The following is a 27,949-nucleotide window of genomic DNA, read 5'->3' on the forward strand; positions in this document are numbered from 1 at the left end:
CATATTTTGCATTGTATTCTATATTTATTTTGTATGAATTGTATTTGAAATACAATTGTATTCATCATCTCATTGGTTTGATACAATTGATACAAAAATATAAAATACAGTTTTTCGAATACAATTAAAATAAAATACAAAACTCTCACCTATATTTATTGAATACAATTAATACATAAAAATTTTGAATGTATTTCTTCTTATTGACGGAAAAGAGAGATAGAGGACGAGAGAGGAGATGGCAGGAGAGAGGGAGAGAGAGGAGAGGGAAAGAGAGAGGGAGGAGAGGCAAGGGAGAGAGGAGACAGAGAGTGCGAGAGAGAGGAGAGGGCAAGAGAGAGGGAGGAGAGGTATCAAACTAGGATACAAATAATTTGCTATACTACCAAAGTATTGCTCTTTTTAATAATTTTTTGAAACTATAGCTATTTTTCATAAATAAGTTGATAATTTTGCCTAGTTTGATAATTTCCCTTTTTAAACAATTATTGTATGGTTGTTACCTATTGTATTGTATGTGTTGGTGTAATATACCACAAATACAATAAATTACACCTGAAAAATAAAATGAAAGAAATGAATAAAAATATATTTAGGCCGAGGCGCGGTTATCTCGCTATCTTTAAGGAGATTTAAGCCCACTACGACATAATCTACATCGATCTAGCAGTATATCTCTTGATTGTCCCCTCCAGAATACAACAACCCAACAACTTGTACAACTCAAGCATCTCCGGATTAGTTTAAGAGTCAAAAGCTCCACAAAAAGAACACATTCTTTCAACATATAGATACCCTCTTTTGTATAGTGAATATAGCTGAAAACTTAGAATATTTTTCTTGTCTCAACTCTCTCTTTCACTACTACGCACTACAATATTATCCACATTTCTCATCTTTCTTGATACCCCTTCACAAAGAAAGAAACATCACTATTTATAGGTGATGAATTTTTCATTATCTTGAATAGGAATAAAGTAGATAACAATATAAGTAAATAAATTGAGGGATTATGCCTCGAAAGTTACATATGTTACAAGGCATAATGAGGTAAAACATGACTTAGTGGTTACATAAATTATACTAAGAATAATTGACCACATTCTTATTAATTTATATCTACTAAAATATGCACTTAATATTTTATTTTAATAATAAAATGTATATACACCAACAATAAGATATTGCTTTAAATTGGTATATATTTCGATTGTTATTTTTTTAAAAAAAATAATTAACTGCCTCCTTTGATCATTGATGAACAAAAAAAAATACAAGATTGAGTTTGGCATACCAAACTGATTACATAATCATAGAGTAGAGATAAAGCTAGTTTGATCTACTAAGTTACTTAAATTTTATTAGATTATATTATTAAATCATCATGATATCAGGGGCGGAGCTACAGGGGTGCGAGGGGTGGCAACCGAACCCCCCTTCGTCGGAAAATTGCACTATATATATATTGCAAATTTTTTTATTCATGTACAAATATTATTTTTGCATCCCCTTAACAAATGGAGATTGTGGATCAGTGCATAAGGTGATTGTGATTGAGCCCGCGGTCGCGGGTTCAATCTCGACAATGATACATTTTTTTACTTTTTTCATCCAGTCCCTTATTTTTTAATTTTTTGAAACCCTCTTATCAAATATTCTGGTGCCGCCCCTGCATAATATAATAACAAATTGTCCTAAATAATGACCGAGTTATTGTTAACGCATCAATATGATTTTTTTTTCGCTTTCTATATTTTTTAAATAATTTTATTTTATTATTTATTTACCTTTTTTAATAATAATTTTCTACCATATCCTACTCTTTTTTTTATAATTATTATAAGTCGATCTTTTAATTACTAATATGTCACATTGTGTAGTAGCTCTAACATCCAAACAAGTTGTTAATGTGTGAGCACGTCTGAAAACATAGATACACTTGTCACTACATTCTTCTTTGGACAGATCAATTGCAACACTATTTATATTTTGGACAAAACTTGATAGACGGCAAGTTTGCCATAAGGACAAGTAATCCCAAGTTCCAAACTGGCCGATATCTTTTTGATAGGTACGGCCGTTAATCTAATTTCTCATTCTATCTATTTTGTATTAAATAAATTTTAAAAAAAAATTATCGTTCGAGAATAATTGTATTATTTAAAATTTAAATTTATTTAGTTTTAAGAATAACTTAGAAATAAATAAAAGGATAATAGCGGTTGAATATTTTTCTTAACTAATCTCATAACGTGTTGCACGTGTATATTAAGTTATGTAATATACAATTTTATAAATATTTTACAATCTTATTTAAGTAATTTTTTGAGCAAATAGATATAATGAATGAATAAAGTACATATTTCTGTGAATGATCGGTGTAGATCATTGCACGAGTGACTTATTTATCGATATAAAGACGATTGACTTTCATGAATTTGTGAAGATAAACATATAATTATAGTCTTATTAAATACATTTTTTGTTGAAAAAATTACTTGAGTGAGTATTTTTTAATAAATAATTACTAATTTTAGCGATATTTTTTATTTATTATTATTTGGAGCAATACTATGATAAATCTGTACTATGTATTAAAAGTGAATTATACATATGAGATAAATGTATTGTAAGAGTTTTTAAAATATATTATGCTTGCTTTGTAAGAAACTGACACAATGTATTATAAATGTATTAAAGTGTGTGATAAATGTATTATTTATCAATAAAATTTGTATTATTCGTGATTTATATATTATTCTCTGTAATAAGTATTAAAACTGTATTATAAATATATTATGAGTGTTTACTGGAAATAAAAATATTATTGCTATAAATGATAAATATTTTTTTTAATATAATATAGTATATCTATGTAAATTCCCCTTTTTTGTTTTACTTATTTTGAGTTATCAGATACAAACATAAAATGATATATATCGCATATGCGCCTTTCTTCATTAATTGTAAGGTGCACACTTTGTTTGCACCTTCCTTTATTTAATATTGTTCACCATAAACATGCAGTATATATCACAATATAAACACAATATTATGTAATAGAAGGAAAAAAACTGAATAATATCTATACAATTATAAAAATAACTTCATGTTTAAATTTCTATACGTCAAAAATTATCGCAGCATAAACAATTAACACAAATTCATTGAAAATCACCATAAATTTATATGAATTTACGACTTATTCTAACGTCAATTAATGACAGTGCAAATTTTCACAAAGTAAAGATAGTCTGAGAACATATTAAAATTTGATGTGAGCGTGTATTAGAAAATCATATCTTATTTATGCATTTTTTAAAACTTTTTATGAGTATGATAGTTAAACTATTTATAATTGTATGTATATTTTTCAAGTTAAGGATAAGATTGTACACACATCATTCTCTTCAGACCTTATTTGTGTAATTATATTGAGTATGTTATTGTCGTTTTCATAAGTTTTTAACTTTTTATAATAACTATATTCCCTCCGTCCCATTTTATAGAAGTTAGTTTGACTTGGCACGAAGTTTAAGAAAGAAAGAAAGACTTTTGAAATTTGTGGTCTAAAATAAGTGATAGTTATTTGTGTGACTGTAAATCATTTTATTAAGGATAAAATGAATATTTTAAAATTAAATTGTTACTAAATATATGAATGTGTCATTATTTTTAGGAACTGACTAAAAAAAAAAGCGAGTCATATAAACTGGAACAGAGGGAGGATATCATGAAAAGCGCATCCAATTATTTGCTTATATTTTTTTTTGTCAACAATCATAATATTGTTGGGTTTTAAAGTTATGAATGAAAAATGAAAGTTGAGTCTTTGTGTGATTTTGTTGCTGACTTGTGAGTTCGCTGAAATTATTGAAGTTTGGGGTACCGCTACTTCTTTAATAGTTTATCTGTTTTATCTTGGAAGGAAATAATCCATAACTTCCGGTACACTGAGGGGATTAAATTCCTTATAGACACAGAGTGAATTCTGTGGATTCGGATACTATTTTTTATTTTCATCTTTATTGTTTCTGATTTGCTAACCTTAATACAGGTGGACTTAAAAACCGAGGAAAATGAAGAACATCAAGTAGAAAGGAACAAGGTCTTATGGCACGATTACTATATCTTTGATTTTTCTTTATCTCTCCTCGGCTTGAGCCGAGTGGACTAACAAATATTCAGGTAAACATGATCATACCTCTTCCAATACGCAGAATAGAAATTTCTGAACTTTGTATTATAGCAAATTGTTTCAGATTTTAATCTTTCGTCTCTTACCGTGACTCATAATAATATAATCCAAAACGAAAAATCCAAGTAAAAAGACATGCAATAATAATTAAGTCATTTTTAAAAGGTAGCAATGGTTGGAAATAAGAGAAACCTTTAGTTATGTCACTAATCAGAAGGATTATATTCATTCAAATAAATATCATATATTATTTAAATATGTATAAATAAAATATTTAAGTAACTTAACTTTCAAATATAACAACTTTCAAGTATAAATATGATTCCCCAATTTTTCATGCTATCATTAGTCTGAAGCTCAAAAAATAGCAAAAATAGTTACTTAACAAAGCTCATATTTCAAAAAGTTCAAATAATAACATACAAAAGTAAAGTTATTGAGGTTGAGAGAAGCTTTATTTGAGATTGCCGCTATGGCTATCTATTCCTTTCAGAAGTTGGACGAAATTCTAATAATCTAGTTGATAGCTAAGAGTTGAATAATATACAATACTGCTGAAAATTAAACTAGAAAAACTAATTCCTCCCTCTTTTTGATTTTGCAGTATGTTGATAGTCCAAGCCATGATATTTTTATTTTTCATCAGTGTTCGATATCCGTATTGAAGTCCAACTAATTTGAATTCGCACCACGAAGGGATCCATTCTTGTAACGACCTGTTTCCGTCGTTAAGGATAGGCCAATGGAAAAGGATTTCGGTCCAGAAAACTTCGGGTAGTAACTTCGAAAAATTTGAGCTTAGGCTAGATTTGGACGAATTCTTAGTCAGATAAAGTCTAAGGTGATAACATGAATGATGGGAGGCCAAATCTTTATTTGATTGGACAGGCTGATAGCCAAGATATACGAAGTATTTACGACTTCGCGGAATCGCATTCGGGCGAGTAAAACTTTCAAAATTGAATTTGGCGTGAATGGTATAATTTTAATGCATCTTTGGAAGGGGTGTGTTGAGAAATAGAGGCTTGGAGCACAAACTCTGAGCTCACTGTTTTCGCATATCCCTCCAGAGAGGGACAATCGCGAATTAAGTCGTGAAAAAGACCAGAAACAGTCTTTTCTACAACAATCAATTTTTAAAACTCCAAGAGGCGATCTAGGGCGGTTTTCATTGATTTTTCACTAATTTTCAAGCTTAAGGTAAGGTTTTTACTCCCTAGATTCATACTTTGATTTCTATAAACTAGAAGTATGGGTGATAATCATTGGGGGGGATTTGAACTGAAAATCTATGGTGGGAAATAGCCCTAGGGTAAGGTTAGGATTATGAGTTTGGCCTAGAGAGTGAAACTGTGTTATATTTTCTGATAGCTAGGCCATTGTATTGATCCTTGATATGTATTTAATGTTTTTTAGACCAAAACGAGAAGAACAAATCTGAAAATGAAAGGCTCTTGCATTGTAAGGATGCGAAAGCTTTAATTTGGGGTAGGTGATGGTCTAGTTTCCCGTATTTATTTCATATACTTGTTAAATTGCTTTATGAAATGCATGTGTGTATATGAATAGGGAAACATGCTAGATTATGTGTGAAATGATCACTTGATGGCTTGTTATTGTGATGAACCTGTTCTTGGTGGTATAAATGTTGGAAACATTGAATGTGATTGTGATTGTGATATCTTGGGATCGGGTGTCACGTTCCAACACATAATTTGGATTGAGTGTCACGTTCTGACATGTATTTCGATCGGTTATCACATTCTAACACATACTTGAATCGGATGTCACGTTCCGACACAAAGTTGATTGTTTGTAGGTCCCTTGAGAGGACCCTTGTGTGAAATATAGCATGTGGAAGACGTTGAGTTGTAATATTGAGATGTTGTTGACTTATTCTGTATATGAAATGTCTATTGTGTTGAATTTACTTGTCTTTGATCCGCTTACTAGCTAACCGTGTGATCCTACCAGTACACCGTTATTTTTGTCTACTTTGCCTTTTTGTTGAATACAAGCGTATTCAGCCGACTGCGGAGAGACCTCGGTTAGAAGATTAAGCTTGTTCGAGTTCAAGGGTGAGCTGTTTGTTTCAAGTTGCCATGGACTCTTCCATGTTCTAGTCCTTTTTCCAAGATTAAGACTTTAGTCACTGTTCTATTATTATGTTTTCTTGTGGGAGTGTTTCCCTTTCCTTTTCAGACATTGTTAGAGTTTTGGTACGAACAACTTTCAGTTTTCTAGGGTGTTTTCGCACTTCTTGATATTTGAACTTTTTTGTTTAGTTTATGAGGACTCAGTCATTATTTTAGTTTTTATCCTGCTTCCGCATATCTAAGCTTGTGTACATATTTCAATTTTTATTGTTGGGTTGTTAGAATGGTTCTCCCACAGGAGAGTTAGAGTGGTGTCAGAATGGATTGGGGTCGTGACAATTCTCAAGCAAGTGAAGCTTCTCATGTTTTAAACTAAAATAAGGTAAATCGCAATGATGTCCTGTGTACGATTATTACAAAAAAATAAAAGGAGGGAGAGTAAGTAGTACACTTGTAAACCTAGTATAAACTATATTTATCCCCATAATATAACATAAGGTAGAAAAAAACAATTATAGTTACAAACTACAATATTATTACATCAATTCTTGAGAGTTAAAATAAGGTGAAAGACTTATGGAAAGGAGGAGACAGAAAAGAAGAACGGGAGATTTCGTGCTCATCAATCTGTCCCTCATAATTTTATAGATATTGAAGTAGTCTTCTTATACCTTATGATTTTTAGACTTCAAAGAGAAGTAGGATACAATATGTCAATTTTACATTAAATATTAGAATAATAATTAAATGATAGTTAATTTTAAAAATTAGTAAATGACAAGTTTGCTAGTGGATACCTTTTTTCATATCATATAGATTTTAAAAAAGGTAAAGTTAATTGATTTAGAATGTCCCATAAATTTAGGAATTCAAGTATTATTTGAAAACATTTACCTATTTTCTTTTGGACTCTTTTTGGGTTTTCTGATTTTTGGACCTTTTTTTTTTGCCTATTTTAAAAATCGTTTTTTGATTATTTTTTTTGCCTATTTTTTTGAACTTTTTTTTGGTTTTTGTTGTAACTTTCTTTTTAACTTTTTTGATGACGTTTTTTGTCAATTTTTTAAACCCTTTTTTTGACTTTTTTTTTTGCCTATTTTAAAAACCGTTTGTGGACTTTTTTGCCTATTTTTTCGGACTTTTTTTCATTTTTTTATTTTACTTTCGTTTTTAATGTTTTGTTGACGTTTTTATCAATTTTTGCTCATTTTTAAAACCTTTTTTTGATTGTTTTTGCCTATTTTAAAGCCATTTTTTGACTTTTTTGGGCCTATTTTTGGGACATTTTAAAAACCTTTTTTGTCTATTATTTTGGAAATATTTTCAATTTTTTTTGGATCAAATCTATTTTAGTTGAAAAAAGATTCTTCGTATAAAAATTTGACCATAATAAGAAAATCTTCTCTATTTAATTTGTATTATGTTTATAAACTATATTTAATATCATTAAAATAATAGTATAATAATTGAAGGAAAAAGGTGAAAAGATGATTTTGTGAAGTCTTTTACACGTAAGTACCGCTTCAGTTAATAAAAAGTGAATATAAAATGAATAAATTATTACGTGTGTAACTTATATCATTGAGCACACAATTATAAATAATTACGTGAATATTACTCTCCCATATCACAAGTTTATAAATACATTTTTCTATTCCTATTGTAGGACACATATCAACATTTTTTGTCTATAAAATAAATTTCACATTAAATATATATTTTATTTATTTTTTAATATTTGTAACTTTAAAACTAATTCTATTTGACAATAACAGTAGACAAAATAATTAAATGTACTTCTGATTCTATGTCCCTTTTTTTCACTCGGTGTCCAGTGTCATATTGGAACTCCGACTAAATTTGAATTACACACTATAGAACTCATTTAAAGGTGGAGTTCCCAACAAAATTTTCTCCATTCTCAAAATTTAAAATCGAGATCTTTAATTAAAAATGAAACATCTCCCATCACAACCCATATTGATTAACATTTGTCCACAATAAAATACTTACTCTATATATTCCTTGTAACTTTTGCAGGGCAAGTTGCTGCAATTCTTGTCTGTTGGATTTTGGGCAATGGGAAACAATAATGATCATAGTATGAAGAAAAGAAGAGAACGAACATAGTAGTTTCAATAACTTGGGTCATATATTTGTATGCTATAATTTATATTGAATACCAATATCGAAAGCTTCTTCAATTTTTAAATAAACATATATTTTTCTTTCAAAGTATGCGTACATCCAAACAAAAATTGAAGCCAATAAAAATGTAGATAAATAATCAACCATATAAAATAAGAAATAATATAATACTATGAAAGAGAGGAAAAATACTATTACCTCAAAACCCATCTGTGTTTAAACGTATTGCTTTGACGTGAACATAAATTTACTCCTTATATAGATAATGTGTGTTTCAGTGTTATTGTCTAATTCGAATTAATATTGGATTGTAGAACTTTATGTTTTGTTAACATATAAAAATTGTGTTAATTTGTTTCAATCCTAAATTGTTAGGTAAATTGTTAGTAGAAAAATATTTTTTTATTATCTCAAATATTCAACTTTTGGAAAAAAATATTGATGTTCATTATGAATTGCTATAATTCCATATGAATTGAACTGTCTACGGCAATAATCTATCTATCGATATCTATATATATATATATAAAGGAGGATCATAGACAAGGTGATGTGGCACCTCTCTATGGTCTCCATTTATATTTATCTTTTTTTTACTTTTTTCAGTTATTTTTTTCAATTATTTTATTTTATAAAATTATCTCCTTAATCATAAATTCTACTCTTAATTAACAGTAGTAATGTTCATAACTCCTAACCTTTCATATTCATAACCTTCAAATAATTTAATATACAAATTGATGGCACCTTAAAATTACTCTTATAAAAACCTATTTTGAGGCATATACGATGATTATTTTATTTTCATTTCTCCAGGATACTTCATCTTTTGTCTTTTTGGTTGGTCATTTTTTTGTCTTCTTTGATTTGATTTTGCAGGAGCGAGATCTATAACGAAGATTGTTAGATCATAGATGTGTAGTTCAATTTCACGAGGTAAAATAATTTGAAATGTCTAATATAATTATTGTTTCAACATATAACCTAATATACTCCCACAAAAGATAAAGAAATTTAAAATAAAAAATAATATTTTCAACTTAATATAGTAGATTATTGTTTCAACATATAACCTCTAATGATTTCATTTACTTCACCACTTATAATTTTTTTTTTAATTTTAATATGCACCTATGAATGGTTTGTACAATTAAAAAAAAGAGTTTCTATTTTACATATTGAAGAAAAATGAATGAACTATCATGTTTAGGATGAAGACAAAGATCTATATTGTATTCTCTAACACTAACTTAAATATAAATATTTTATAATACTTCATTTAAAATAAGAAACTATCAATATATAGAATTTATATATATAAACAATGCAATATAGTAATTTATTAATTTTTCTTATAACTGTGCGAAGCGCGGATAATCTCACTAGTATAGTATTGTATAGATAGAAAAGAGACTTGTGGACACATGGATTTGGAAAAGTCATTGAGAGAAAATGGATTATTATATTTGAGGAGTTATGAATACGGAGAGAAATTAGGGGAGAGAATAAAAAGAATTAAGTATTTTTTTTTACCCCATTTTGAAGGATTTATAGTGTTTCCACACTTCCCCTCAAATGTGACTCGAACGCAGGATCTATCGGTCGTGGGTGGAGGTGCTTAACCTGGTTAATGTTAGCTGATGGTACATGACTCAAATACAAAATGAAAGAGAGAGTAAGAGATTCTTGTGGTAGCTTATGTCTATATATGGAAAGACATTTTTCATGCAATCTCTCTCACGCAGACGACTGCATTTCTTATTGAGCGAATAACGCTTCTTCTTTTTTTTTTTTTGAGTTTAATAAGTAGCAAATGTATTCCGTGATCTTCTTGTAATTTGGTTAAGAATGTTGTGTTTATTATAGTCCAGGATGGTAAGGGTAAGGCTGAATATGACCGGCAAGTCACTTATTGCAAACGAAGATGTGGAATCTTGAAGAAAGCTGAGGAGATTTCTGTGCTATGTGACATCGACATTATCCTTGTTATGTTTTCCCCAACTGGAAAACCAACGCCATTTCAAGGCGGACCAAGGTACTTTCCCCACCATCTAACAAGGCGCGCATTACTAGTTTCTTTCCTGTTACTTTGATTCAGTAGTATGTCAAAGATCCCAATTTAAAGTTACTTGCAAAATAGATTGACACATCAGTACTCTGCTGGCGTTCAGAGCAAACCCTACCTTCCTCTATCTTTACTAAATTCATTGCTGTGCACAGATTACATCCATGATTTAGTTTGGTAGTTTAAATTACTACTTGAGATCCAATTTCATGTGCTTTTCCATTTCATTTTCGTTGAGAACCATTGTGATTCTACTTCCTTGGAATATTCTTTTGTGTATGTAATAATCTATGAGGTTAGGATTGTTTCATAGTATCATTGATCAGTTCATAGGCGATATGTGAAATAACAGGTTACTTTATTGGAGACTTACTCTTTGGCAATTCCCCAAACTTCTAGCATCGCGCATTGGGCATGTAGAGGTCAAATGAGTGATGTTCTCATTTTAAAGTACCTGGCATGAAGAGCCTTTACTACTCTAGAAGATGGTCTTGTAAATACATATAACCCATTCACTTCTATTTTCAAAGCTTTACCTGCTATTTTCTACTGATAGGTTTTTATCACAGTTAGTCTTGTGTAGTGATTTAGTCCTTTGTTTTTTTATTCATCTGACAGTAACTATACAGTTTCTTCATCATATATGGTGAACTATAGGATTATTCAATCCCTAATTTCTATTGCATGTCTTCAGCAATTTTTATGAAATAATTGCAAAATTTGCTCAATTGACTCCTCAAGAAAGGGCAAAAAGGTACAAAAACAGTCTTGCCTATTCGGATTTGTTTTTATCTAGGATAAGATATAAAGGCCAAATAACCAGTTTTTGTTAATCTTGTACTTACAACAGGAAGTTGGAGAGCCTTGAAGTAAGTTTGATATTCATCACAAATCTGATTTTTCCTCTTTCTATCTATGGTTTGTTTGTTATTTCTTAATCCAGTTGAAAGTAATAACAATGCTAATGGTTACACTCCAGACATTGAGGAAGACTTTTAAGAAACTTGACAACGATATAGGCGTGCAAGAGTTTCTAGATGCTAGGTATATATTTTTGTTAATCAATTTGAGGATCTTTTACTTCAAATTTGTACCAATTGTAAAAAATGCTTCTTTCTTTCAAATTTGTTAAGCATTATGTTAACCGTTTACCTTGTCTTTTCTACCTTTTTCCTTTGTTGCAGTGATCCATCAGTTGAAGTATGCACTTTCTTACTCTCTCAACACCATTTTTGCAACTATTATATAACTTAACTCAAGTCGTGTGGATTATTTTCTTTTTCATAATTGGTGCTGACAGGAATTACACAACCAAGTGAAAGTCTTGCAATCTCGGCTTACTGATGTAGAAATGAGACTCAAGTATAGTCCTGCATTCCTTTGTTTTTCCTTTTCTATTTTTGGTGTTCAAATTTTTACCATAAATTGACCTCTTTATCAACTGCTGCAATATTTTGGTCGTTTAAATTCAAACAGTAGAAAAAAGTTCCCTGTATGTATGTTCTTCCAAAGTTTCTAGCTCAGCGCTGAATGGAATCAGCTTTTCCAGTGGTAAAAGCTAAAATTTTGCAACTACATGTCTCTTGCTGGGATTCAGATCACTTTAAAAGTTGTGACCATATGGAACTAACAAAATCGATTGTGTATTTTTATCTTATTTTGGTCTCTGCGCTGATAACGTGTGTTGTCATTTGTCCATTTACATTGGGGGGGATGACAAATCAAAGGTTGTATTTGCTTTTTGAATGTATCTGAAAGAACTTTTGAGGAATATCTAATAAATTCTCTCTCATTTGGACACTTTTATTGGACACCATACACAACTAATAGTGTCTTGCTTGATTATAGGTCCAATTAATAATATTTTGTGTGGTTATAGACCCACCAGTTGCTTTAAGCTTAATCCACATATGCTGCTTCCGTGATTGAGTTAATATGCAGTTGTAACTAGATCATATGGGCTAAATGACTAATGTCATTATTTATCGTGTATTCAACTTACTCCTTTGCATAGTCGTAGGTAGTGGAGTAATCCTGATAAGATAAATAAAGTGGAAGATCTCGCGCTGATGGAGTGTGCACTAAGGGAGTCACTTAATGCAGTTCATGTTCAGAAGGTAATCTTTCCAAAAACTGGATTAATGCTAGTATTTGATTTTGGGGGTACTTGGTGATCCTAGTGCTGCAACAAGTGTTAGAAAACAGGTATTCAAGCTTCAACTACATAGTGACTTCTCTGGTCATCTGAACAAGAATTTTGTGGGGAGACACCTTGCCCTTCCTCCCTTCTGTTTCTGTTTTAGTCTCTTAAATTTGTTGTTTGGGAAAAACAGTGTAAAATTTGTAAATAGCTGAATGCTTCTGCATTCATATAACAGCTCCAGAACACGACACATTTGTATCTTTTGATGAACAGCGAACTAGATGGGCAAACTTATCCATGGCATCCAGCAAATAAAATCCAGCACATGTCATTCCCTCAGGCACCAAACATTCTACCCCATGAGTGAGTATTAGACCATATTTATTCAGCATCTTTATGTCGTTCCCCATTTACGTGAAACAGCTCTAGTAGTGATCTTACAATCAAATTGTCAACCATTGTTTCTCTATAGAAATATGGGATACTCCGGAGATACTTCAGCTGCTGAATCTTCTCATGTTCTGGACTCCGGGAAAGTTGATCAAGCTAGACAGGCAACAACTGCAATACTAGATAACAGTGTCTTGAATGATCCAAATAGTATATCATTCTTGAGACAGCAACTAAGTGAGCAGTATTCATACAACCCCAATGATAATCTTAATCTGCTGGAAAGGAAAATATGGATCCTCTGAGCGATGTCAATTTGAAAGGATATTTGATGGATTATGAATTTCAAAGAAACTATAACCTAACAAGGTCTGTGGATGCAGTCAATTATAGTGCAGCTGATGCCGTTTCTGTTCCAGGTTTTGATGAAAAATCATAAGCACGGGTAATTTTACCTGTTTCCATTCTCAGTTAATTTCTCAACTCTGTGACAATTAATTGTTGGAAAAATTGTTTAATTGTCTATCTTACAAATGGAATTTATTTGCTCCATGCATGTTTCCTTGTTCACTTTGATAGTTGAATATGCTGAATACAAGTCTTATTTCACTCCATTTAACAAACCACAATCTCCAAATATACTGTCATGTAATTGATCCTGTCTGGTCTAACATTTCTTACTCGGTCTCACTTGTTCTTTGGATTTATTTCCTGCAGCAAGCAACTTCCAGTGATTGAACAGTTGATATAAGTCGCACTGCTTGTGTAGAATAATCTGTGATCGCGGATGAGGTTTACAGGTGCAGTGGTTGATGATAGGTAATTATGTTTGAATGTGTATAGGTGTTTTGCTTAACGAATCCTGACACCACACATGGTGAAAGTAGAATAAGAGCTTGCTCATATATATCTGAATAAAAAAGACCAATTTCATTTTTGCTTCAATAAATTACTGGGATTTGTTTTGCAATTAAGATGCAAATTGAACTACTAAAAGAAATCCTTTTCCTTTACCGAATCCCAGTTGCAAAGAGCATCTAGAACTAGTTAAAAAGGGTCTGTTCTTTCACTTTGTATGCTAACAAGAGCGCAAATCACATTCTTTTGATGATCTAGTAATGGGAATAACACAAATAAGAAACGCTGTACATTAAAGGTTCCTTGTTTACCACAAAGCTCTATTCTTGATCAAAATCCATAACATGGTTACAAGGTAATAATATATTCAATCAAGTTTCCCATGAGATTTTCTAGTTGCTGAGTGTTTGGATAATGGTGTTGTGCCATGGGTCAGATAGGTGCTGCAGAAGGTTGTCAAAAGGTCCCTTTCCAGTCACATTGTGCTGCACTATGAATCCCAAAAATGCCAACATTGCCAATCTACCTGCAAATTATCCAGTTGAAAAATTAGCCTGATTCAAGTATATAGAGTCATTTAGAAAGTGAAGATCCACTTACCATTAGCAAGTTCCTTCTCCTTAGCCTCTTCAGTTGGTGCAAAGTTGAGTGGGTTGAAAATACCACCAGGGTATCCAACTTGATTAGGAGGCAAGCTGTAGCTCTTGAAGATAGGGTCTTGGTTGACACTTCCTGGGTTCTTAATGTCTTGCCACCTTCTGATCTCGACGTAGTGGAACAAGATGAACTCGATCACAAACAGGGTCGATGAAGATGCAAAGTACTCTGATTTTCCAGCATCATACCATTTGGGGACGTTAATGATCCCAATGCTAGTGAAAACCTCAGGCAGCAGCATCCCAGCAACACCCAACATAGCCCAACGACCATTCACCAGTTCAGCCTGGATGTACCATTTCAAGTTCTCTGGGTCCTCAGCAAGTCCCAATGGATCAAAGCCATTGTCTCCTGGGAGACTAAGACAAGTAACCATTCCAGTATTAGAACAAGGTTAGTGTTGAGACATAATACAATTAAGTTTTTAAATAAGAATAGACCGGTTAATATACTGAACTATCTAGGCAAAAAATTGTGATGTTTAATATATGTACCTGCCATCAAGATAATCAGGAGAGGCTAAGCCTGGAAGCCATTGACCTTTCTTAGCTTCAACCTTGAATGAGCTGTAAGATGAAGAAGTTGAAGGTCTAAAAGAGACCTCCCTGTTTAACTTTCCAGATGATCCAGTGAGGAACCTGGTTCTTGAGGCACATGGCCGGAAAATGGCGGCGGAAGCTTGTGTTGTGACGGTTGCCATTTTTCCGATTTGAAGATTGAAATGGCAGTGGAGTTTAAGGCTTAGTTAAAAAACTTTGTATGTTTTGTATATGCATTTGTATTGCCATTTCAATGGCACAATTGTGGCTCTCGTTCAATCTTCACGAATGACAAGATTTTTTGGAATTCAACGGTTGGATTGAATTGTGAATTTGATAGTAGCCAATCAGAAGAAATGACCCTTATCCCCTTATCTCTGCTTCCATATCTTCAAATCTCTTTCTTTATTTCTGTTGGTTTGACAAGATGATTAGGGACCCAAGAAATCGCCACGTAGATATATAGAGGATTTTTTAAAGAAGGAAATGGAAATTGGGGAATCTGTTAGTGGAAAGATCTTTGCCATGTGGAATCATCTGTATCCAATGAGGATGTGACAATTGGTTGACGCAAAGTTCGTCCTGGCAAAAGATATCTATTATGATGACTTGATTGAGAAAAAATGGGTCGTTTATGACTCTTCAATTAAAAGTTCATCCATTGTTTCAAGGAGTTCAAAACTTTGATAAGTGAGCGATAGAAAAGTTAGTGGTGTTAACAGGATTTTTTATAGAGTTTGAAATAAGTATCATTAGTGAAATGATTGATAGAGTTTTAAAATAGGTATGATGAGTGAAATAAATTAGTGAAATTATTATTTTTATAAGTTGAAACTTGTGTCCTCATATTCGAATACGCCTGGCTATAAATTGTAGAATGAAATTTGATTTTAAAAGTTAGAACTCCAATATAATTTCGCCTTTAAAAATCCTGTATTACAACACACCAAGTTTTACCTCATGGGGGTTTCGAAGAACTTCAGCATAATATAAACAAGTTTCACCTGTAAACGTTTCAAAATTAAGCACATTATATTTGGAGCTCTTCCGTATGATAAAAATATTGTTGATTTGTTGTCTAAATATTTATTTATTGGAAAAGGGTCAAATATACCCTAGTACTATTAGAAATAGTTTAAATATATTCATCGTTATACTTTTGGGCTAAATGTACTCATTCTGTTATACTTTCGGTTCAAATATACCCCTCTCATTATACTTGGGTACAAATTCGCCCTTAATTTTAACGGAAGAACACTTGAAAAGCTTAAAATTAAAAAATTCATTCTCAATTTTAAATATCTGATTCTTTTAGGAATAAATAAAATTTTCAAGTAGCAATTTGAGTTTTTTTTCTTATAAATGACAATAAAAAATGCGTTGCATAATTTTAAATACTAATACATGAAATTTCTAAGTACTAATTTGAGTCTTTTTTTCTTACAAAATGATAAGACAAAAAATATTGCAAAATTTTAAAAAATTTACTCACATCTCTTATTAATGTAGCTATATTAATAAGATACAAAATATAGATGCAGAACTCCTTTAGCCAAGGAATACATTGCTAGCGTGTCAAAATTTATCAAATGTTATTCAAAATATTGATTAAACAGCATACTTAAATTATAATATAATCATTTTAGTAATCAAACAGTCATGATAATCGAAAATGTAAACTTCCGTTAAATTATTTTTTTTACTGAAATGACACATCTCGCCTTTTTTATTTTTAAAATATAAATAACTTTTTGAGAAAAAAATGAAGATTTAGGGTTATATTTTAAATTAGGAATGAGTTATTTAATTTTGAGTTTTTCAAGTGTTCTTCCATTAAAGTTTAGGGTGAATTTGTACCAAAGTATAATGAGAGGGGTATATTTGAAACGAAAGTATAACATGAAGTGTATATTTAGCCCGAAAGTATAACAAATGATATATTTAAACTACTTCCAATAGTATAAGGGTATATTTAACCCTTTTCCGAATATTTATTTATTTTTCATATTAAAAGTGGCTAATGTTGAATAGTTCTGATATTGTGTCTAAAACTTTGATTGTCAATTTCATGAATTGGGCCACTTCAGATCAGGCAGGGTCCAATTATTAGCTCCTCCGTTATCAGATAATGGGCTAGAAAGTGTTCTACTTCGTGTTGGACTTGCACCTTTCTGATAATAGCCCGTTAAATAAGTACAATTTGTCTTTTAAAATGAAGGTTTTTTGCACGGAATGGCCCTTTTTCGAGTTAATGTTTTATTTTTTAGAAAAAAATATTAAATTACATACCCTATATTTTTAATTATTTTCTATTATTTGTAAAAGATTTAAAAATCTCTGTTCTGATACATAGGAATGATGTTGATACATCGCGATTTGATACATAAGTCTTTTTCATGATACATCACTATTTGATACAAATCAAACACAAAATGTATCGGTAAAACTTATGTTTTACTACTATTTTTATTGGGTTCATGATATATTAGGTGTTATAAGCTGATTCATAAGTTTTATTGATATTGCAATGTTTTGTTTGTATCAACTAGCGATGTTCATGAAAATAACTTATGTATCAAATCGCGATGTATCAGCGTCATTCGTATGTATCAGAAATCTGGAAAAAAGAGGAAATTCAGATAATTACCAAAAAAATCGGGATAAATTGTAATTGCGCTTTTTCACTATTGAATTTAAGTAAAATACCCTATTTTTTATCCTTGTTTTTTTATTTAATGAATATTTAGAGATCAAAGCACTTTTAATTATAATCTAATTTTGCTAGGCATAAATTTATTGAATCTTTATCTTTCTCGACATAAATTTTGTAGTAATTAAGTTAAGTCTTTTATGATATAAATTATGGGTTTTGAATTAAAGTTTTACTTCAATCGACAAAAGTTCTATAAGTATAACTTGTGTTATATTATGATACGATTATATTAGCTTATACGAAACGACAATTAGTTGTTAATTTGATGTCAAGATATTTGTGACCACTTATATTTTATTCAAAATGCTGAAGACTAAAAATTAAAAACTATCCTAAAATTGTAGCATTTGTGTGAGTCATGTGCATAGTTGACACGTGAAGCTTTATATGATGAGGGAAAGGACGGTGAAAGAAATTGAACCAAAAAGAGGTAAGGTGTTGAGAAAATATTGAAAAGTTGTCGCTCATACTGACTTTTTTGGTGATTTTTTTCTTATTTTGTTGAGTAGAAAGAGACAACATCGAGGATTTTACAAATCTGAAATAACACACAAATCAAGGACAAGATAAAGACATACTTCTGGGTTCTCCCCATAACAGATTTTATATTTTACAAAAAAAATAATTATTATATTTTAAATCTTGCAAAACAGATTCATGCTCCACGTGAAAAGATTGTTTATACCATATAGAAATTAAATCTTGCAAAACAGATTCATGCTCCACGTGAAAAGATTGTTTATATCATATAGAAAGATTTAGTCAAGAAATATTTTATTACTATTATTATTGATTTGTTAGATCAATATTTTTTTGTAAAATTATGTATATTTAAAAATTTGTAATAACATATAATCACAATTATTTATTTATAAGAATGTCATGAATATATTTGATCTACTAATTCAGCGTCTTACGATATTTTGATATCTTTTTTATGAATTATTATATGTTCATTTGATAAAATTGCATAAAAATTGGTGAAATATTGATAGCTTCCACAAAATTATGGGTTTTTTGTGTTTATAAAAAAAATTACAACTTAAATAAGTTAAATTTTACATCCAAACAAAATTACGATTTCAAATAACTTGATTTAAAATCATATCCAAACGAGTCCTTAATGCATTCAAAGTATTACTCAAAGTTCTTAACATTTGAATTTATAGAATTTTTGGAATTATAAATTCAAAGAACAATATATTTGTTAAAATTTTAATAATTTTTCATATATTAAATACATGTGGTATAAATTTTAATTAATTGTTGAGATTTAATTGACTAAAGAAAGATTCTAACCATGATTTAGATGATTAATTCCTTTAAGGAAAAAACACTTTCACCATTTCTTTGACAAATTTTAATTTACACTCGATTGTGATGCAGTGGTAGGGACAATTTCCTTCTTAATCAAAAGTTTTGAGTTCAAATATTGAGTATGGAAAAAATCTTATTGAGAGCGTCACCTGCTAAATGGATCCTACAGTGTGCGATTCGAATTTAGTCGAAACTCTACGGATTTGGTGGGAAAAAATAAAAGAAACTACATCCGCCCAAATTACTCGAAAAAACACTTTTTAATAAATAATTACTGATTTTAACAATATTTTTTTATTTATTATCATTTATAACAATATATAGCAATATTATGATATATCTGTTATGTATTAAAAGTGAATTATGCATGCAATATAAATGTATTATAAGTGTTTTAAAATATATTATACTTGTTTGGTAAGAAATTAATACAATGTATTATAAGTATATTAAAGTATATGATAAATATATTATCCATGAATAAAACTTGTATTATATAAGTTTTATAAATTATTCTCGTTAATATGTATTAAAATTGTATTGTAAGTATTTTAAAAAAAATATTATTAGTATAAATGATAAATATTTTCTTAATGCAGTACACTTTCGAATATAAAAACCAAAGGACCACAATAAAATTGCACCGTTCAATTTCATACAAAAACCAAAATACAGAAGAAAAAGCGAAAATGGTTTTAGTACATGTAAACTACAACTATTCCCCTATAATGAAGTAGTGTGGGGGGTGGTGACAATAAATTCCACCACCTCTGTCCCCAATTTCTGTCCTCTTCCTAAAAAATGACCACAGACAGAAACTTATGACTTCATATCTAAAATTACTTTCATAAAACCCCAAAAAAGAAAAATAGTTTAGAGCCACTTTAAAAAACAAGCTCTTCCCATCAACACTAATTTCACTTAAGACACTTGCAATATATAAATTTATTATAGGATTCAATTGAATTAAGTGAACTGTTGAGCGCCGGTGTAAGTTTGACCAAATGACCATCCAGCAGGGATAGCGTTGTTGCAGAAAACAGTGTGGCCATCACCTGTAGTGACTTTAAATGAGAGAATTTGACCATCAAGTAATGAATTGCTCTGCCAATTTTGACCCCAATTGCGTGACATTGGCATCCACTCTGTTCTAGAACCTTTAACCCAAACAGCATTCACATCTCCTGAACCTCCCACGTTGGTCACTAACACCAAGTTGAAGTATGAGTGACCGTTCATTGTGAATCTGATGCCTCCCCTTCTCTGGCAAGGTACCCTGCAATAACGACAACAAAATTTGAAACTTGTAATGCTACATGTTGCAGTTTAGTTAGAATTTGGTTGAGAAAAAATGGTATTTTTCTTGGGAACACCGATTTAAATATCAGTAGGGACCCAATTTTCGTCACGAAATGCAAGCAGCAGGATGCTTGTGCAAAACCAACTAGGAACAATTCACAACACATGACAGTATTGAAAGTTGAGCGGGTATAACAGAAAAGAAGAAAAAGTTATTGAATTCACGTGAATTAATCTTAAGATTTACCCTTACCAATTATGAAATTTGTGGCCTAAAATAAGTTATAAATGATTTTATTAAGAATAAAATAAATATTTTAAAATTAAATTATTATTAAATATAAAAACGTGAACTATTAAATGATTTGGCAGTTTATTGACCTCTATCCAGGTAACTAGAACTATTAAAAAATCACTTGGCATTTATTATTTTAATTTTTCCGACTCTGACCTTGTTACGAGACTTAACTAACCGCAATACTTTAGCTCATTTTTTGCCAGATTTTGAAAGTTGAAAAATTGAGTTGGGAAGATGTGGTTGTTGGAACTAAACCTTGTGTTTGTGTTTGGATATGTATTTTATTTGAAAAAAAATATTATTTTGTGAGTGTAAATGAAAATATTTGAAGTTATGTGAGTGTAAGTTTTACTAAGTAAGAGAAGTTGAAAATATTTGAAAATCAAGTCATGATCAAATTTTCATGTCAAAAATTGAAGATAAATTTTTAAAATCTGATCTAATTTTAATAGTCAAACTCTAGCTTAGTCAAAAGACAGGACCATAAATTGAGATTTTTCAACAAAATACTACAAGAATAAAGAGGTAAAATAACAAAGTAAATTGAAGGAGGTATTCTAGATCTCTTACCTTCTGTAGGCAACAGGGACAATCCCAGCTCTGTACTGAGCCATTTTTTGAAAAACAGGCTGAGCTAGGTCAAAGTGGTGCAGGGGAGGATTGCACCACCCACCAGCATTATTCGGAAGGGCATAATTTGGTGGGCAAAAATTAGTGGCAGTTACCACTATAGACCCTGGAAGGCACCACTTTGAATCACCCACACACTTAAGCTCAAAGCAAGATCCACAACTCAACCCATTGTTGAACATTGCTGTACTCAATGCTGCTGTGTTTGTACCATATCCTTGGCTGTACAAATTCCCATATCCACATGCTCCACCTGAATTATAACAATCAATATAAATCTTTTACTGTAGTAGAAAATTAAAAAAGAAAAAAGAAAAAGAAGAAGCAGCAAAGGCATATGGGCGGAGCCACAATTCTAGTTATAGGTTCGGCATAACTCAATAGCTTTAATTTAAACTTTGTGTTCGTATTAAAAAAATACATGTAATATGAATTTACAAATATTAGCATACCCATGGTTCCGGAAGCATCACCACCTCCATAGAAAGTTGCATGAGCTTCAATCCATCCTTGTTCATTGCCATGGACACAATTAATAAATATTCCAATTATGGAGAACCACAAAATTGACATTTTTTTTTTATATAAATTGAGCACTAGCCTTAATGTGTATATTTTGAGGGGCAAAAGTAAAAGGATTTTGTTGGAGGAGGAGTGAAGTTTAATTTGCAATGAAGAAAAGAAAGGGGCTAAGGTGGGAATAAATAGATGTTTCGGGAGAAGAGTTAAGAGAGCAAAAACAGTATTTTAATTTATTTTTTCTTTTGGTTGCTTGTTAGCAAATGCTGCTAGGAATTTATTGTTCTAAAAAATAATATTCCCTCCATTCCTATTTACTTCTCTCACTTTTTCTTTTACTTCGTTTAAAAAATATATTTATTTTTCTTTTTAATTTTTCATTTGAAATATTTAAGAAAACAAGTTTAAATGATATTTTAATATATTTTATGTATCTGATCATAAGATTTAAATAATTTTAATATCATTTTAAATTTTGTATTAAATTAAAATTAGAAATAAATTGAGATGGAAGAAGTATAATAGATGATAATGTCACGATCCGGATCCGGGTGTGATGGCACTCATCTCAATCCACCGAGACAAGTCATCCTAAAACTCAACGAAAAGTAAATGCGAAAGTAATTGAGATTAAAAAAAAAGTTTAACTTAGTCAAAAATAAATAAATAATCTCAAAAATCCCCCAAGACTGGTTGTCACGTATACAAGCCACTAATAAATTACCGAAGTACGAAAAAAAATACAGTCATAATGTCTTTGTCTTTAGAGTAGAACTAAAACATAATAAAAGAGTAAGAGGTGTCTGCTAGATAGATGTAACAGCTACCTCAACACTCGAAATGATAGCCTCGGATGTAATAGCAAAACAGTAGGAGATCAAGTAGGTCCGGGCTCACCACCTACACAAGTGTGGAAGCAAGGGGTGAGTACCAAACAACACGGTACTCAGCAAGTGGATAACTAAAACTAAGAAAAGCTCAATAAATATAAGTACTCATATCCTCCCAATCGAACTTCCTTAACTACAATCAGCATAAAATCAGCTCAACTCTCCACTTGTACAATAATAACAGTAATACAGTCCACGAATACTCATCAATAGTCTCATCAATGAATCATATCAAGTCAAGTTTAGCATATACCGAGCAATAAAGGGGTAAACACGACTTCACAAATATCAACAAAATGCGATGTAATGCAATGAGATGATGCATGTCTATCCTATCGGTACACATCCGCTGAATCACAATTCGGAACCCATGGGGGACATTTCTGTCAATGTAACCTGTCACGGAACGTGTGGCCCGTCCCCTCAACATATATGTCTTGCCACGGAGCGTGTGGCCCGACCCCTTTTATTTTATAATACTTGCCACAGAGCGTGTGGCCCGACCCCTTTGTTTCATAATACCTGCCACTGAGCGTGTGGCCTGACCCCTTTGTTTCATATCATTTTCAGTCTCAACACAATATGTCAGAACCAATGCAATCAATTCATGTTCATATAATTCACGATAATAACATGACAACAACAATAATTTTTTCTATCTCACATCAACATAGTCATTTCATATGTCCAAAATAAACCCATAATCACAACATATCAATTCCACCAAAACATGTCATTAGATCACCATTGTATACCCATCATCTCCATTTTTAATGCCAATCATACAGTTAATAACCTAGTTCAATTCTCATCACTCCCATTACACATAACACGGAAAATTGAGGCTTAAAAAATTCACTTGCCTTAATTAATCAAGCAGTCACTCCAGGACTTAAGCCTTCCCTTTTCGTTGGGCCTCCAAATCAACGTAATCTAGTCAAATAAATAATCACAATAAGATTTTTAAAACTAACAACACCCTTATTACCATATGTCTAGCCTAGATCCAAAAACTCACACAAATCTATAATTACGTTCCTAATCTTGATGCTACTTAACATGTCAATTCCCATATTTTCTGAATTTCAAGCCTAGGGTTAGGTTTTAATTTGCCCAATATCATAAATTTAATGAAATTCATAAAATATAATATACCTAATATTTAATTATCTATCTCAATATATCAAAATTCGGGAACTAACTCATTCTATGTCATTGAAGTCAAATCTGAAATTTTCTTTCCGATTATGTTCACTCGTGATAAAATAAATTTACATGTCAAATTTCAGCTAAAACGGATCGTTATTCGATCCCCAAATCGAGATTTTATATGAAGAAACCTAGGGTCATATTTTCTTATTTCAACATTATTTCTCCACCAATATACCCTAAAAATATGTTCATAATCACATGAAAATTTAATGGAAAGGATGAGAATAATTACCTTGACGCTTTGGAATGAAAATTCCTATTTTCTCTTCTCCTTTATTTTTTCTTTTCCCCTTTCTTTTCTTTCTTCCTCCGTATTTTTTTTCTTCCCATTTCTATTCCTCGTCTTCTCGTCACGTTACATATGATGGCATTAAGCCATCAGATTATGTATCTATATATAATTATTTTTGTTTTTTTCTTTTATTATTTCTTTTCTTTTTTCAAATTGATTATGTATTAAAATTTACAAATTCTACTAACTTATTTTAATAAATATAAGAAAAATGGTATAGGGTATTAAATAAATTAACATTTTAGCCCATCAGTTAAATTAAATCTCTAAAATTATTTCTCAATTAATTAACCAAAGTTATCGAATAGTCCAAATAACCCATTAAAATTTTACGGGAAGGATCTCATATGAAAGGAGGATGACTCATTCTCAAAATGACCTAATGGGTCATTAGAGATAAAGACGAAACAAGTTGAGAGGGAACCCGATGAGCAGTACTTTTGCCGTTTTCCGTCCTGCCCTGTCTACCTATATACTAACCTCCTCTTTAGGCAACGCAACTTGTGAGAGGTGTTAACTTTCTTTTTTTTCTTTCAGTTAACAACTTCTAAAGTAGTACTTACTAGTGTGTGTATATATAATTAAAAAAATTAGTTTTTGACAGAAAATTTTCGACTTAGTTTGATACCAAAGGTTTTGTCCTTTAAAATAATGTCTAAACATAACTTATGGGTATTTTGGAAAAACTCTAAATATTAATAATTAAACTCCTTTCCCTCTCTCTCGGTGTTCGATTTCATAAATAGACAAATCACCGCCCAAATGGCCACTGTTATGGTGACATTTTATGCATGCAACTCCATACTTCTAGAAGATATATTAAATTTTTTAGACCTTAAAATTAATACATTGTGGAACCACCTGAAATTGTTCAAGTTTACATTAATCTCTAATATATCATTAACCAAGAATCAATTTGTCAAAGTATCATAAAAAATGTACTTCATATGATACTTAGACATAATGGGAGATTCTTTGATTAAAAAATAGATTACTATACCTGCCTTTCGTAATACTTATATAAAATTCACTGACTTTTCTCAGTAAAAAAAAAAATTTAATGAATTTTATGCAATAAAACAAAAGTTGAGTAACAATTAGGAAGTTAATCATATCCCTAATTAGTAGGGTTATTGGAGCGAATTCCAAAAGAGTTCATTGGAGCTAACAGGGGTGGAACTAGGTAGGATCAGGGTTCATTGAATCTCTTTCGATGAAAAATTATATTATTCATATATGATTACAATTATTTTTATTTTATTTTACTTTTTTGATGTCTTGCTTTTTCTTATTTTTGAACCATTTAATTAAAAAAAATTTGATTTCACCACACAGCCTAGCTCTCATCTAATTTATTTTGTTCATTTTATAATTCTAGATAATTTCTTTTGTTGTGGATCTATTGCGATTTTGGAATAGGTTGTGATATGGTGGTGCATATATTATGAGATATATATAGTTTGAATATCAAATCTGAGAAAGAGGCTGCAGAAATATAAGAAAAATTGCAAAATCGCCGCCCTTTCAAACATCACACCCTTGAGCATTTTACTTTATAAAAATAAAATATTAGAGTAAAGATTTGCATAAATCCTATTTTTCTAGACCAATTCATGGGATTATGTGTTCTCTCTCATTCATAATTGGCACTTCTTCTTGCTTAAGTGTATAGTATTTTGTTTTATAATAATGATGCCAATTCTCTGTCTATGCCTTTACAAACGTCCGCAGAATTATAATTTGAAGTTTACAAATTCTAACAATACATTAGCTTATTTTAGGTATTATTGAGTTTTATAACTAAATATCCAATAAATTTTCTAATACAATATATCACAGCTGCACAGAGATAAAATTTAAACTTTTTTAAGAAGTCATATAAATAAAGAGCATACAAGCAGAGTGAAAAGTCATTTAAAGTTCCCTCCTCATAGTCATATATAGGGTGTATCATGCCTATTAGAGGCATCGATATATATATGCAGAGATAACGTTTTCTTTTGGTAAAAAGTAGTGAGCTTTAGCCTTTAAGGACAACTAACAAACCTTCAACAATAGCTTAATCTTTTTTTACCAAGTGGTTGACGGTTTCATGTATACTTTACACCTATTTGATTATTCCGTGGGCGCTTCTCTACTTTAATTTGGACGGCCATGTTGTGTTCCTTTTCTTTTACTTTAATTTAAACCAGTATTGAAAAAGGTGCAAAGTAATATTAACCGAAATAAATAGGGAAGCAAAATGCATGGAAGCAAGGAAAAAAAAATAGAAAAAAGAGAAACAAGAGTAGATAATAAGAGAGGTAAAAGGAAAATTAAATGGCAGAAACTTGTTTTATACTTGAGCTAAAGAGATTATTTAATGGTGAAAGTAGGAGTTTATTTTCTGCTCACATTATTTATTATGTGTATTACTTTCTTTAATGTCCCAATTTATGTGTTTAAACTTTTTAAGTTCTGACCATGTTTTTGAACATAATATTTTTAAGCTTGTCAAAATAAAATTTAAATATGTAAAAATTACTTCTAAAAAATAGTTGAAAACTACATTATTCACAGAAATTAAAACTACATTATTGCGAAGGAATTTGGTTATTATGAAATCGCCAATGTATTACTCAATTTCTACTCTTGTATTAGGTTCTCCCGGGTCAATTTTATTATTTTTTATTTTTCATTCGATGTTCGATGTCCACATTAAAACTCTTTTTAAATTTGAATCGCGCGGTAAATACATAGAAAGAGGACCCCAGCAAAAAGAGCAGGAAAATAATACTGTCTCACTAGTCGACAACATAACATACTCATGCAGTGACAAATCTCAAATTATCTCTTGTTCGAATTTCCATTTTGGGTCAGCACCCGTTTCCATGTACAACCCCAAGGATGGAACGCCTGCACTTCACAGCAAACAAATATTGAAAAATTGGCTAAGAAACGGGACTTAACCCAATCAACTTGTCCTACAACAACCATTTTGTCAAAAAAGGATGGAGCAAGAACACCGACTACTCTATTCAGCGTTTCACTGAACACTAGATCAATGAAAAGTCCATACAAAATTTGCTCGATCAATTTTTATCGAGTTTTAATTTGTTTATTTGATATTTTATCATTTTCTGTAAGTACTTGATGAAAACTTTTTTCACTTTATTATTATTATTATTATATAACATATTATGTGAAAAAAATATTTTTTAAATAAATATTTTTAAAAAGTTTCTCATGAGGTTATTTGAACTAAATACTAGCCCAATTTTAATATGAGTTGAATTGAGCACATCAAAATACACGAATTAAAAGGGATCAATACCTATATACCGGTTAGGCGGATCATGTTTAAATGGGCTGATTTTATTGCCCCTACCCACGAGTTTTTAAACTCTATCATAAATCTAACATCTCGATCTTTGGTCCATCATTATAATAATTTTAAGTTAATATTATACAATAATAATTAACTTCAAAATCAAATATTTACGTAATTAATTTCATCTTGAATTAGTAAATGATCAAGTAATATAAATAAATTTTTTTAGTAATATGTCCATTCAATATAGAACGAAGGTAGTAAGAAACTTAGGTGAACTCATAACCAACAATATGAATCTTCACCCAAATAGATTACTTTAGAAGAGTGGAAACAATATCCAAGGCACAAAACACTTGGGCTCATGGGTTTTGT

At 30.7% G+C, this 27,949-nt stretch overlaps 3 protein-coding genes across 3 annotated transcripts; 1 reads left to right on the top strand and 2 right to left on the bottom strand.

Moving 5' to 3' along the window:
• Positions 1-238: 238 nt before the first annotated feature.
• LOC129893961 (agamous-like MADS-box protein AGL65) lies at positions 239-13,515 on the top strand. The gene is given in 10 exon segments (XM_055969418.1): positions 239-350; positions 10,309-10,477; positions 11,202-11,261; positions 11,358-11,376; positions 11,487-11,551; positions 11,692-11,707; positions 12,532-12,624; positions 12,886-13,013; positions 13,123-13,328; positions 13,331-13,515. Coding segments are annotated over 10 exon segments (1,053 nt in total).
• Positions 13,516-14,186: 671 nt separating this feature from the next.
• LOC129894419 (chlorophyll a-b binding protein 4, chloroplastic) lies at positions 14,187-15,405 on the bottom strand. The gene is made up of 3 exons (XM_055970111.1): positions 15,050-15,405; positions 14,499-14,914; positions 14,187-14,424 (listed from the first exon to the last, which is right to left on the bottom strand). The coding sequence occupies exons 1-3, from the start codon at positions 15,253-15,255 to the stop codon at positions 14,291-14,293; spliced, it is 756 nt and encodes a 251-aa protein (XP_055826086.1). The 5' UTR covers positions 15,256-15,405; the 3' UTR covers positions 14,187-14,290.
• A 4,332-nt stretch (positions 15,406-19,737) lies between these two features.
• On the bottom strand, positions 19,738-22,044 carry LOC129896722 (expansin-A10-like). The gene is made up of 3 exons (XM_055972675.1): positions 21,804-22,044; positions 21,292-21,604; positions 19,738-20,400 (listed from the first exon to the last, which is right to left on the bottom strand). Exons 1-3 carry the CDS (start codon positions 21,922-21,924, stop codon positions 20,091-20,093), a joined length of 744 nt encoding a protein of 247 aa, XP_055828650.1. The 5' UTR covers positions 21,925-22,044; the 3' UTR covers positions 19,738-20,090.
• Positions 22,045-27,949: the final 5,905 nt, after the last annotated feature.

Source organism: Solanum dulcamara, chromosome 7 (assembly GCF_947179165.1).
Source record: "Solanum dulcamara chromosome 7, daSolDulc1.2, whole genome shotgun sequence".
Classification (NCBI taxonomy): domain Eukaryota; kingdom Viridiplantae; phylum Streptophyta; class Magnoliopsida; order Solanales; family Solanaceae; genus Solanum; species Solanum dulcamara.

Excerpts from the sequence above, each read along its gene's own strand:
- LOC129894419 (XM_055970111.1), bottom strand. The coding sequence starts at position 15,255 with ATGGCAACCGTCACAACACAAGCTTCCGCCGCCATTTTCCGGCCATGT. Across the intron at positions 14,915-15,049 it reads CCTGATTATCTTGATGGCAG|TCTCCCAGGAGACAATGGCT; the intron begins GTACATATATTA and ends TACTTGTCTTAG. Across the intron at positions 14,425-14,498 it reads GGAGAAGGAACTTGCTAATG|GTAGATTGGCAATGTTGGCA; the intron begins GTAAGTGGATCT and ends GATAATTTGCAG.
- LOC129896722 (XM_055972675.1), bottom strand. The coding sequence starts at position 21,924 with ATGTCAATTTTGTGGTTCTCCATAATTGGAATATTTATTAATTGTGTC. Across the intron at positions 21,605-21,803 it reads TGATGCTTCCGGAACCATGG|GTGGAGCATGTGGATATGGG; the intron begins GTATGCTAATAT and ends GTTATAATTCAG. Across the intron at positions 20,401-21,291 it reads GTCCCTGTTGCCTACAGAAG|GGTACCTTGCCAGAGAAGGG; the intron begins GTAAGAGATCTA and ends TCGTTATTGCAG.